Raw genomic sequence first — 13404 nt, forward strand, 5'->3', positions numbered from 1 at the left:
GGGAAATCTGTGACAGAGAAGGGTGGAGGGGCTTGCAACAACTAGCATTCAGATCTTAAGACCACATTCCTACCCACAGCACCCAAGAAGTAGCCTCGACCAGCAGTTTTGCCCATCTGTGGAGCTAAGATAGTGATGCAGTCCGACCAGGGAATGCAATGAACAGCGAGTCTTCCTTATTCAGGTCATCAAAAAGCCTTGCCACTGCTGGAGCCTGTCAACCTCACACCCCCACCCAGGCAAGGAGGCTGAGTCATAATCCTACCCAATGCCAAGTGTAGCTTCTTGCCCCACCTGACCAGAAGCCAGGTCATAACAACTGGAAGTTATATAGCCCAGCAATGTGCAAGTGGAGAGTATGGTAAGCATGGCTGATTGTCCACAGAGCAAAACCAATGGCACCTTTCAGCCAGGGAACTTGGGGCACATGTCAACTTAAATTAAGACCACAAAAAGCCTTCCTGGGCTTGGAGTCAGTTCCACCCAGACAGGGGTGGAATATTCAATGCTGAATATTGAATCTCCTTGCCCTACCTGAACAGAAAGCCTAGCTGGTACACCTGAAAGCTATGTAGCCCAGTATCACTTGAACAAAGAGAACTGCAGGCACAGGTGATTATCCACAGAGCAAAGCCAGTGATACCATTTGACCATGGAACTTGGGGTACAGGTCAGCTTGAATCAAGCCAGCTGATTGTCCCATTCCACCTTTGCAAGGAGACTAATTTTTAATCATGCCCATTGTTAAATACAGACTTCAGCCAGCCTAGACCAGGGAACCTAACCAGTGTACATGGGAAACTGTATAGCCATACAACAACCCACTTACAGTGGCACTTGAACAGAAGACACAGCCCATGGCTTTCCCCACCTTTACCACAAAACAACTGTCCCATCTAGCAAAGGAATTCAGTGTACAGTACTGCCTGTTTTGGGTTCCCAAACAATGGGTCATACAAGCCTTGGGACATATTCTGCTACCCTGCCATGGCAGGGAATCTAAATCATAGCCCATTTCCTGTTGAGTAAAATACCTGTCCCAACCATCTAGGAAGCCCAATGAGTGAAGCCAGGCAACTGCAAAGCATATCCCACACCCTCACTTGGGCAGGGAACCAAGCCAGCACTCCCGTCCAATTATTAACAGCTAGCAGCAATTCCATCCCCAACCTCAGAGCTCACACAGTGGCCTCTCTCAAAAATGGACCCTGAGAGCAAGCTTGACCTGCCCAAGGACACTACCAATGGACATGTCTAGAAACCCAAACTAAACTAACTGGTAATGAACTATCTCTGCCAAAGTAAATCTGTAAAACCTGGAAGAGGAGACCGCCTACTCAAATGCACATATACCAAGGGAGACTCCCAGATAGCAACCTAGGAAGACCCTGAACTCATCTCCTCCACAGACACACCCAATCTATGTCTACCTATACAGCAACTCCTCCTGAAAAAGAACTAAGGGCTGACTGAACAGCTTCTGAACAACTTAGGATAGAGGAACTACATAAAGAATGGCAGGAGACATGGAGACACAAAAATAACAGGAACACCATGTCAGATGCTGTGAGCTGCAGTATGGGGGGATAGTACAAAGGAACTGTGAGCAGATTCATCTGTCCTTGGGCTCATTTTAAAAAGCCAGAGTTTAAAAGAGAAGCTAGAATATAAAGGAATTAACCCTCCACCAAGTGGTAGAGAATCAGAGGGGCTGGCACCATTGTTTACATTATCCTGTTACCTTGATAGCACAGATGACAGCCGAATTCAGGCATCCTAGCCAGCCCACCACCTTAGCCAACACTAAGGAGACTGGTGGGCCCTAGCCAACACCAGTCCTGGATACTATGGAACAGAGAAAAAAAGCCATAGTTTAAAGAGCTACTAGAATAAAAGGAACTAGCCCTAGAATTCTAAGAAATGGCAGGAGAGTTGTGAAACTGTCCCTAGAGCCAAAGGAGCAGGAGAGTACCATTGTTTATGTTCCTTCTCCACCTTGATAACACAGACAAAAGAAGGGTCAGGGCACCTTAGCCAGCCCAATGCCTCAGTGAGCCCTGGGATTCTGACCTACACCAGACCCTGCCATCCCCCACCCCCCCGCCCAAGAAAAGTCCCACAAAGTGGCCCCATGTAGCACACACAGGGACATCCTTGGACAATACCCACTATAGCTCCAGCCATTTCACCAATGTAACACATGTACAAAGCATCCTGAAGCACTCCAGGCCAACAGCCACTATACAAAGAACCCCAGAATCCCCTGGCCAGTGCCCACTGAAGCTCCATCCATTCCACCACGGCAGCCCCAGTGTGGAATGCTCTACTTCCAGCCCACACTCATTACAGATCCAGCAAGCCAGCCAAAGCCACCAGGCACATGCAGTCCACATAAGCAATGTTCCTACAAAAGGCCATTTCTTCAAGTCTAAGAGAAGTAGCTGTTCTACCTAAAACATAGAAACAAACACAGAAAGACAAAGAAAATGAGGCAACAGAGGAATACACTCCAAACTGAAGAATAAGACAAAACCTCAGAAAAAGAGCTAAACAAATCAGAGATAAGCAACCAATCTGATAAAGAGTTCAAAGTAATGGTCAAAAACAGACTTACTAGACTAGAAAGAAGAGACGATGAACTCAGTGAGAACTTCAACAAAGAGATAGAAAATAATTTTTAAAAAACAATCAGACTTGAAGAATAGAATAACTGAAATGAAAAATACATCAGAGAGAATGAACAGCAGATCAGAAAATGCAGAAGATGAATTAATGACTGGGAAGACAGGGTAATGGAAAATACCCAAGCTGAACAGCAAAAAAGTAAAAAAATAAAAAACAATGAAGATATGTTAAGAGATCTCTGGTACAACATCAAGCATATTAATACTCTCATTACAGGGATCCCAAAAGGAAAAAAGAGAGAGAAAAGACCAGAAAATTATTTGAAGAAATAATACCTGCAAACTTCACTAACCTTGGGAAAGAGACAGACATCTATATCCAGAAAGCATAGACAGCCACAAATAAAATAAATCATAGGAAGTACACACCACAACACATAGTAATTAAATAATTAAAATGACAAAGATAGAGACAGAATCTTGAAAGTACCAAGAGGAAAACAACTATTTACATACAAAAAAAACTCCATAATGCTATCAGCTGATTTTTCAGCAGAAACTTTAGAGGCCAGAAGGGAGTTGCATGATATATTCAAAGTGCTAAAAGCAGAAAACTACAAACAATAATACTCTCCCTGACAAGGTTATCATTCAGAATTCAAAGAGGGAGAGTTTCTCAGACAAATAAAAGTTAAAGGAATTCATCACCACTAAACTGACCTCCCAAGATATGTTAAAGGGATTTAAGTAAAAAAGAAAAGATAATAATTAGAAGAAAATTACAAAAGGAAAAAAATTCATAAGTAAAAGAAACAAAAGAGCATAGGGGAATGAATGAGAGAGAGAGAGAGAGAGAGAGAGAGAGAGAGAGGCAAACCAAGAAACAGACTCTTAAATATAGAGAACAAACTGATGGTTATCAGAGGGGAGGTGGGTAGCAGATGAGCTAAATAAGGGGATTAAGGAGTGTACTTATGATGAACACCACATGTTGTATGAAAATATTGAATCATTAAATTGTACACCCAAAGCTAATACTATACTGTATTGTTAACTAACTGGAATTTAAAAACTTTTAAAAAAGAATGAAATCATACTATTTGGAACAACATGGATGGATCTAGAGAGTATAATGCTAAGTAAAATAAATTAGTCAGAGAAAGACAAATACTATGTGATTTCACTCATGCGGGGAATTTAAGAAACAAAGCAAATTAGAGAGGAAAAGAAGCAAACCTAAAACCAAACTTTTAACTATAAAGAACAAACTGATGGTTACCAGAGGGGAAGTAGGTGGGGGAATGGATGAAACAAGTGAAGGTGATTAACAGTACACTTATCTTGATGAGCACTGAGTAACAGTACACCTGAAATGAATATAACACTGTATGTTAACTACATAGAAATAAAAATTTTTTTAAAGACCTACATGAAAAGATAAAAATATTTTAGATTCTTACATTCTCATCCTGCATCTCTACATTGAATATAAAGGAGTTCTAAAATATTCCTCCTAGCTTTCCAAAAAAATAAAGATAAATCTAGACCAGATAGACCACACTTATCTCATGTCTCCACTGCCCCAAAAGCAAACAGAAAAGCTACAGGTGAGAGATGGGCAGTCATAGCTGAGAGTTCCCTATGGGTGGGAGCAAGCAATCAGTTTCTTGGAGGAGGGTCCTCCTGCCTAAAAAGTCCTGAACTCAGAACACTGGGCAAAGGATCTAGTCAAAAACAAAAGAAAATGATTGCTTATAATTAAAGGAATGCAAAGAATAATTTTTTAAATAATTTAACCCCTAATACACTTAGCATATAGGCCCTATGAGGCCAGAGAAAGGAAGTGACATTGAAGCAAAAATCAGATCTACAAATGAATTCTGAACTAGCCCATACTCAGTCATCTGAAGACATAAACTTTCCTTTACCTTGAACTCAATGTATCATACCCAATTCAAATAAAAAATAACAATACATTAAAAAATAAAAGAAACTGGAAACTAAAAGCAGGCAAACAAACAAAAACTCATCAGTTATTAGAAAAAAATAGGAAAGGATTCTAGGAAAAGGAAGATGAGATTCAATTTTCTATGGCAGTTGGTTTCACCTAGAGAAGGTAAAGAAGTGAGGAAAAAAATTAAGCATCTCCATTAGACCCTAATGCCTAAAAGGTTTTCTTAAAGCTTTACTAGCATAACAATATATTTATTTATTTATCCAAGAGTTAATAATTTACATTTTTACAATATTATACTATTTATTAATTTAATCTTTAAATTAACCTGTATACAAAGTATAAAAGTTTTATAGAATAAATTATAAATTTTATAATCTTGACAATGGACATAAGAAGTGTTGAACTATTTTAATCTCTTATTTTTCATAGCAAGTAATCAATGGACATTGTCTAAGGTAATTATATATTTATAATATAAATAATAAGATATGAATAATAGAAACAAATATTACTAAAATGTCATGTAATAATATGTATTATGTATATATTACATATGCATAACTATAAAGCATATATATGCATATAATGTGTAATGATGTATAATTATTAAAATATTTTTACATATTTTTATAATATATGGTATATTACATAGTAACATACATTAATAATATATCTTATTTTATATAACAAATTATATACTATATATAAATATATAATAAATATATGCATACTATATACAAGTATGTTCTGTATTTTATATGCTATATATAAATATATACCATATATACTATATATAATATATATATTTATAAATATATATACACTATATATTATAAATACCCAAACATATATTATACATAAATATATATGTGCTATATACAAATATATTTACAAATATATATACTATATATGTATAAATATAGCATGTAGTAATACATTTTGATAAACATATACTGTTAAAATAATGAATAGGTAAGAATATATACATGACAAAGAGAGTGGACTAAATATATCAAAGATAATATTACCAACATTGCCTGAAGTTTATAAATGAAAATAAGGGTAAGAGCATATTTACTTTAAATAATAAATTTAGGGGCACCTGGGTGGCTCAGTCAGTTAACTGTCTGACTTCAGCTCAGGTCATGATCTCACAGTTCATGGGTTCAAGCCTTGTGTTGGGCTCTGTGCTGACAGTGCAGAGCCTGGAGCTTTGTGTGTATATCTGTCTCTCTCTCTGCTTCTCCCCACTTCTTATGCTCTGTCTCAAAATAAATAAACTTAAAAAAATTTTTAGTACTTAAATTTGTTTTTTTAAAAAAATGAATAGGATGGGAAAATTTCTCAACAAATTACTTCACCTTTCAACAACACATCTAATTGTATCAATAATTTATTTTTCTATATATAAAATATTTACCAAAACTATAAATATTTAAAATAGACATAAAAATTTCTTTTACACACTTTTGGAGGTTTGAAACATTTTAAAGAATTTTTATCATACTTTTTGTTTAATCATTTGTTTTCATTTTTTTAAGACAAGGTAGATTCTTTTTTTTTTTTTTAAGTTTATTCATTTTGAAAGACAGAAAGAGCGAGAGTGGAGAGAAGCAGAGAGAGAGGGAGAGAGAGAATCCCAAACAGGCTCCATCCACACTGTCAGCACCAAGCCTGACACGGGGCTCACTCATGAACCATGAGATCATGACCTGAGCTGAAATCAAGAGGTGGACACTTAATTAACCAACTGAGCCACTCAGGTACCCCTCATTTGCTTTTGTTTTGAAGGTATTTTATTAGGAAGACTATTTGTCTAATTTTCTGTCTATAAGCAAAAATCTATTTGGGTTATAAAAGTTTTTTAAAGGTAATTTCTCATGAGGCACTATTCTATATAATAAGGAATGCATGTGTATTGATGATATTTCTATTCTACTTCAACTTCCAAAATAATTGCAACAAGATGTTATTCTGCAAAATACTCTTTCATCTACACACTTCAAACTTTTAACAGTAATAGAAAGTAAGTGTAATCTCTAAATGCAAATATAAAACTAAACTGTATAAAATCTTTGCTATAATGTTGAATGCTATTTTTAATGTCTATTTTGAGAGAGAGATAGAGTGCATGTGGGGGAGAGGCAAAGAGAAAGAGGGAGACACAGAGTCTGAAGCAGGCTCTAGACTCTGAGCTATCAGCACAGAGCTGGATACAGGGTTCAAACTCACAAACCATGAGACCATGATCTGAACTGAAGTCGGATGCTCAACCAACTGAGCCACCCAGGCACCCTGAATGATTTTTAAATGTATAAATATTTTTTAAATAGTAAGATAAAATAATTACATACCATAGCAATTCCAGCTGAAAAATGGGTAACACACATCTTTCCAGGAACTGCTGCCCCCACATAATCTGGATAATTTCTATAGCTAAATAAATAAGTGTACATTTATAATTAATTTTGCAAATAATTCAGAGGTGAGATTTCCTGCTAATAATTTGTCCGTAGTCCATAAAATTCTAGTCTGAAGCAAACTGAGGTACAATCTCTCCATACATCCTTATTGTTTCAAATTTGGAAGACATTCTTATGAGATTAAGCATGTTATATTTCTAAAATATGTTCAGTGGATCCAAGTTTTTAATGGCTTTACTGTTCTCATCACATTTGGTTAGGATTGCTTTTGATAAAACAATTTTGATCAAAAGCATTTTGCTGAGTGACAATGAAAAAGTTTTAATAGTTGAACACTAATATGGATTAAACATTTTCATTCTCATATAGAAAAGCTTACCAGTTTCTCATTGGAATGACTTTATTGTTCTAGAACTTAACATTATTATTTCTGCTTTGAGTGAAGGCCCATATAAACTGTCCTATAATAGCACTATTCCCAGAGGTTTTTCATAAATTATTCCATTTAATTCTCAAGTCAAGCCAGTGAAATAAATATTATTTTCACCTCTATTGAACAAATCAAACATCAGATGAGAAGTATAAGTAACTTTCTCAAGGTAGCACCATTAATAAGTGCTACTAAAGGATATGAATTTAGGCAATCTGAATCTACAACCATACTCTCAACCACTTAAGGTATAGATGCTTCAAATATATTCTGTCGTCTTTATAGCTCCCACCAGGAAAAAAACATTCCAAGATGTATATAAAGAAACTTGTTTCAGTCATCAGTTTGAAACTTCCCTCAGTTTCAACTGCTTTTCCTTCACTTCACATTGCACTTTCTCCCTACTGCTGCCTCTGTTCTGTTATCTCTGATATTTTCATACCTAACCATTCCAGCACTTGTGTACAAGTATTTACACTTAACATGCAACTTTGGCTTATTTTCCCCAGTGTCTTAAGTATGGTTTATACTCTTTCTTAATCCAAGAAAGTGCTACCAATAGATTGTGAAAAGGCAAGGAGGTTTGCTCTCACCACCAGTATTCAGCATCATACTAGAAGTCCTAGCCTGTTCAATAAGGCAAGAAAATAAAATAAAAGATATATGGATTGGAAAAGAAGAAATACAGTTTTCTCTGTTTATAGATGATGTGACTGTCTACCTAGGAAATCCCACAGTATACAAAAAAGCTACTAGAAATAAGTGTATTCAATAAGTTTTCATGTTTCAAAGTCAATGTATAAAAGTCAAACTGATTTTTATAACCTAGCAATAAAATATTTGAAACTAAAGTAAAATGAAACATTTACAGTAGTGCTAATGTTATTTAAGGGTACAAACATGCAATGAGTCATCAATAATACCTAGAGATCGAATACACAGTATAGTAGACATAAATAACAATGTTGTATTATAATCTTTAAATTTGCTAAGAGCCTAGAACTTCATTATTTCAACCACTAAAAAGAAATGATCATTACACAATATGATAGATGTGCTTATTACCACTGGTGGCAATCAGGGCTGTGCAGCGTTGGTGGTATAGTGGTGAGCATAGCTGCCTTCCACTAGTGGCAATCATATTATAATATATAAATGCATTTATTAACATGTTGTACACCTTATATTTACAATGTTACATAACATTCAAATATATTTGAATAAAAAATTTTTAAACAGGTAAATTAAATCTTTTCAACCTGTGTTCAAAAAAGAATAAAAAATAGCACTAAGGACATGAAATACTATGATATAACGCTAACACAATGTGAGAAATGTCTGTATACTAATGGAATACTGATAGATCTGTATACTGATAGAACTGTACAGAACACTGATGAAAGAAATTAAAGAAGACCTAAGTAAATGGGAGGATATACCCAGTTCATTGATTGGAAGACTTAGTATTATTAAGCTGTCAGTTCTCCCTAAACTACCAGATACATTCTATACAGTTCCAATCAACATTCCAGCAAAATATTTCATAGCAACTGAGAAGCTGAATCTAATACTTATGAAGAAAGGCAAAAACTAGAATAACCAAAACAATTTTTAAAAAGAACAACACTTTTGGAGAACTTATATTACTTGATTTAAATGGTTTTTATAAAGCTATAGTAATCAAGGCAGTGTGTTCCTCACAAAAGGATAGAACGAAAATAGACTCATACGTGTAAGGTCAAATAATTTTTGACAAAAGTGCAAAAGCAATTATATGGAGAAACTATACTATCTTTTTGAGGATTGGTGAATAATTAATTATTCATATGCAAAAAAATGGCCTCTTCCATACCTCATAATATATACAGTAATTAACTCAAAATGAGTAATGAATCTAAATAAGAAAAACTTAAAACTATAAGGCTTCTAGAAAAAGACATAGTAGAGATATCTATAACCGTAGGTGAGGCAAATATATTTTTAGGTACATCAAAAGCACAATTCATACAATTAAAAATTGATAAGTTAATTATGAATTCATCAAAATCTGCTTTTTAAAATATATTGTTAAGAAACTTAAAAAACAACCCACAGCCAGAAAATATTTTTAAATCATATATTATTATAAAAGACATGTACAAGAATGCTTAAAGAACACTTAAAACTCAATAGGAAGAGCTGGTCCAAGAGAGCGACACAGGAAGATCCTGATTTCACCTCCACCATGGACACACCAAATCTACACCTATTTATATAGCAATTCCTCCTGAAAAAGAACTGAGGGCTAACTGAGCAGCTTCTGTACAACAAAAGATAGACAAGAAAGAATGGCAAGACAGAAGAGAACCCCCACCTCCAACACTGTGAATGGCAATGAGGAGGTACAGTACTAAGAGACCAGGAGCAGATTCATCTGCCCTAGGCTCAGACAAAAAAGCTGTGGTTAAAAGAGCAACTCATACATAAAAGAGCCAGCCCTAGAAATCCACCAAATGGCAGGGGAGTTGCTGGAACTCTCTGCAGGTTGGAGGGACAAGTGCAATGGTTTATATTCTGCCTGCACCTTAATAATGCAGATAAAAGCAGGGTCTGGGAGCCATAGCCAACCAGGCCTCCAGGCCACTCCCGGATGCCCTGAGGCACAGAAAAGAAGCCAGCATTTAAAAGACCATCTAGTATATAAAAGATCCAGCCCAGAGAACTCCACCAAACCGGGATTGGGGGTGGGGTTGGAGGGCAGCTGCTAGAACTCTCTCCAGGCCAACAGAGGTAGTAAATGCAACAGTTTGCCTTCCCTAAGTTCCCCTTCCATCTTGATAATGTGAATGGGAGCAAGGTACAGGTGCCCTGGCCAGTTTATTACCTCAGTGAGCCCTGCCAACCCCAGCTGTTCCTCTAGGATGCCCCTGGTCATTGCTCACTGAAGCCCCAGCCATCAGAACAATCCAGGCCCACACCACTGTAGCTTCAGTCAGCTTGCAAGGGCACCCCCAGCACAGAATACTCCAGGACCTCCAACTGACACCTGTTTCAGCTCCGACTGAAGAAAGAAAATATTAACCAATATAAAGGGAGAAATTGACAGTAATGCAATAATAGTAGGGGACTTAAATACCCCACTTACATCAATTGATAGATCATCCACATCTAAAACCAATAAGAAAAACAGTATCTTTGAATAAACACATTAGACCTGATGGACATAACAGATATATACAGAATATTCCATACAAAAAAACAGCAGAATACATAGTCTTTTCAAGTGTATATGGAACATGTTCTAGCATAGATCATGGTAGGACACAAAATAAGCTCTCAATAAATTTGAAAACACTGAAACTATATCATGCATCTTTTCTGACCATAACAATATGAAACCAGAAATCAATTACAAGGGGGAAAAAAAACTAGAAAAACCAAACACATTGAGGCTAAACAACATGCTAATAAACAACCAATAGGTAAACAAAGAAATAAAAAAAAATACGTGGAGACAGATGAAAATGAAAAACACAATGTCCCAGGGGCACCTGGGTGGCTCAGTCAATTGAGCATGGGACTCAGTTTCAGCTCGGGTCATGATCTCAGTTTTGTGAGTTCAGTGTGGAGCCTGTTTGGGATTCTCTGTCTCCCTCTCTCTCTCTGCCCCTCCCCCACTTGTGCTGTCTCTGTCTCTCAAAATAAATAAACTTAAACACACACACACACACACACACACACACACACTGGCCCAAAATCCATGGCACTCAGAGAAAGCAGTACTAAGAGGAAAACTGATGGTGATACAGGCACACCTCAAAACAACAAGAAAAATCTCAGTCTAACCTTACATCTAAAGGAACTAGAAAAAGAACAAGCCCAAAATTAGCAGAAGGAAGGAAACAATAAATATCAGAATAGAAATAAATGAAATAGAGGCTAAAACAAATCAATAGAAAAGATCAATGAAACAAAGAGCTGGTTCTTTGAAGATAAACAAAATGGATAAACTATTAGTCTGTCTCAAGGTACTTTTTGCTTTCTCTCTTGATTTTTTTGACCCATTTTTTTCAGTAGCATTTGTTTAAGCTCCATACATTTGTGAATTTTCCAGTTTTCTTCTTGTATTCATTTCCAGTTTCATACAATTGTGATCAGAAAAAATACCAGATATGCTTTAAGTCTTCTTAAATTTATTAAGACTTGTTTTGTGGCCTACCACATGATCTATCCTGGATAATGTCCTACATGTGCTTGAGAATACAGTGCATTGTGTTGGTTTTAAAAGTAATATTCTGTATATATCAAGTCCATATGATCTAATATGTTATTTAAGGCCATTGTTTCCTTTTTTATTTTGTCTGGATCCATTCCTTCACTTTCAGTGTGTGTATGCCTCCTTACATATGAAGTGAGAACACTGTAGGCACCACAGAAATGTGTCTTGTTTTTTATCCATTTAGCCACTCTGTCTTTGGATTGAAGAAGTTAGTTTATTTACATTTAAACAATCATAGATAGTCCCCAACAACAGGTATATTCTTATTGCCACTTTATTGTTTTATGGCTGCTTTGTAACTGCCCTGTTCATTTCTCTTTCTCTTGCTCTCTTCCTTTTTAATTTGATGATTTTCTGTAATGGTATGTTTACATTAATTTCATGTTACCTTTTGTATGTATACTACAAAGGTTTGTAGGTTTTACATTTGTGGTTATCATGAGACTTACACAAAACAAATTATATTTGTACCAGTCTACTTTAAGGTGATAAAAATTTAACTTTAGGGGGCGCCTGGGTGGCTCACTAGGTTGGGTATCCGACTTCAACTCAGGTCACGATCTCACAGTTGGTGGGCTCAAGCCCTGCATCAGGCTCTATGCTGACAGCTTGGAGCCTGAAGCCTGCTTTGGATTCTGTGTCTCCCTTTCTCTCTGCCACTCCCCATTCATGCTCTGTCTCTCTCTGTTTCTCAAAAATAAAAGTTAAAAAAAAATTTTAAAAACTTAACTTTGAACACATTCTAACTCTACATTCTTACTGCCTTTACCCCCATGTTTTGTTATGATGTCACAATTTATATCTTTCGACCTTGTGTATTCTTTAAAAAATTATTGTAGTTACAGTTGTGTTTACTACTTTGTTTTTAAACTTTCTTGCTATCTTTATAAGTGATGAACCCATCCCATTTACAACATTAGATTTATCTGGATTTTACTTTTGTTTTTTTAATTTTTTAACTTTTATTTATTATTGAGAGACACAAAGAGACAGAGCATGAGCATTGGAGGGGCAGACAGAGGGGAGACACAGAATCTGAAGCAGGTTCCAGGCTCTGAGCTGTCAGCACAGAGTCTGACGCGAGGCTCAAACTCACCAACCGTGAGATCATGACCTCAGCCAAAGTTGGATGCTTAACCAACTGAGCCACCCAGGTGCCCCTGGATTTTACTATTACTTTACCTTTACCAGTGAGATTTATATTTTCATGTGTTTTCTTGTTACTAATTAGTGCCCATCTCATTTTAGCTTAAACATATCCCTTTAGCATTTCTTGTAAGACTGGTCTAGTGGTTACGATATCCTTTAGGTTTTGCTTATTGGAAAACTCTTTATGTCTCCCTCAATTTTTCTAGGTACAGTATTCCTAATAAACATTCTTTTTCTTTCAGTACTTCAAATGTATCATGCAACTCCCTCCTGGCCTGGAAAGTTTCTGCTGAAAAATCTGCTAATAGTGTTATGGGGTTTCCTTGTATGTAACAATTTGGGATTTTTTTTTCTTGCTGCATTTAAGATTCCCTCTTCTTTAACTTTTGACAATTTGATTTTAATGTATCTTGGTGTGAGTCTCTTTGGCTTTGGCTTTTTTGGTTCTCTCTGGAATTACCATATCTGAATGCCTATTCCCTTCCCGAGGTTAGGGAAGTTTTCAGGCATTATTTCTTCACCAAAGTTTTCTACTCTTTTCTCCTTCTGATATGCCTGTAATG

The 13404-nt window shown here is 36.1% G+C and overlaps 1 protein-coding gene across 18 annotated transcripts in view; it reads right to left on the reverse strand.

Annotated features, from left to right (window-relative positions):
• Positions 1–13404, reverse strand: part of ADAM32 (ADAM metallopeptidase domain 32) — a 177254-nt gene that overhangs the window by 114480 nt on the left and 49370 nt on the right. For all 18 annotated transcript variants that reach the window (XM_045055536.1, XM_019828535.3, XM_019828534.3 and 15 more), the window contains one exon: positions 6936–7017. In XM_045055536.1, coding sequence (XP_044911471.1) covers positions 6936–7017 — 82 coding nt within the window. The remainder of the gene's footprint in view (positions 1–6935; positions 7018–13404) is intronic.

Source organism: Felis catus, chromosome B1 (genome assembly GCF_018350175.1).
Source record: "Felis catus isolate Fca126 chromosome B1, F.catus_Fca126_mat1.0, whole genome shotgun sequence".
Lineage (NCBI taxonomy): Eukaryota > Metazoa > Chordata > Mammalia > Carnivora > Felidae > Felis > Felis catus.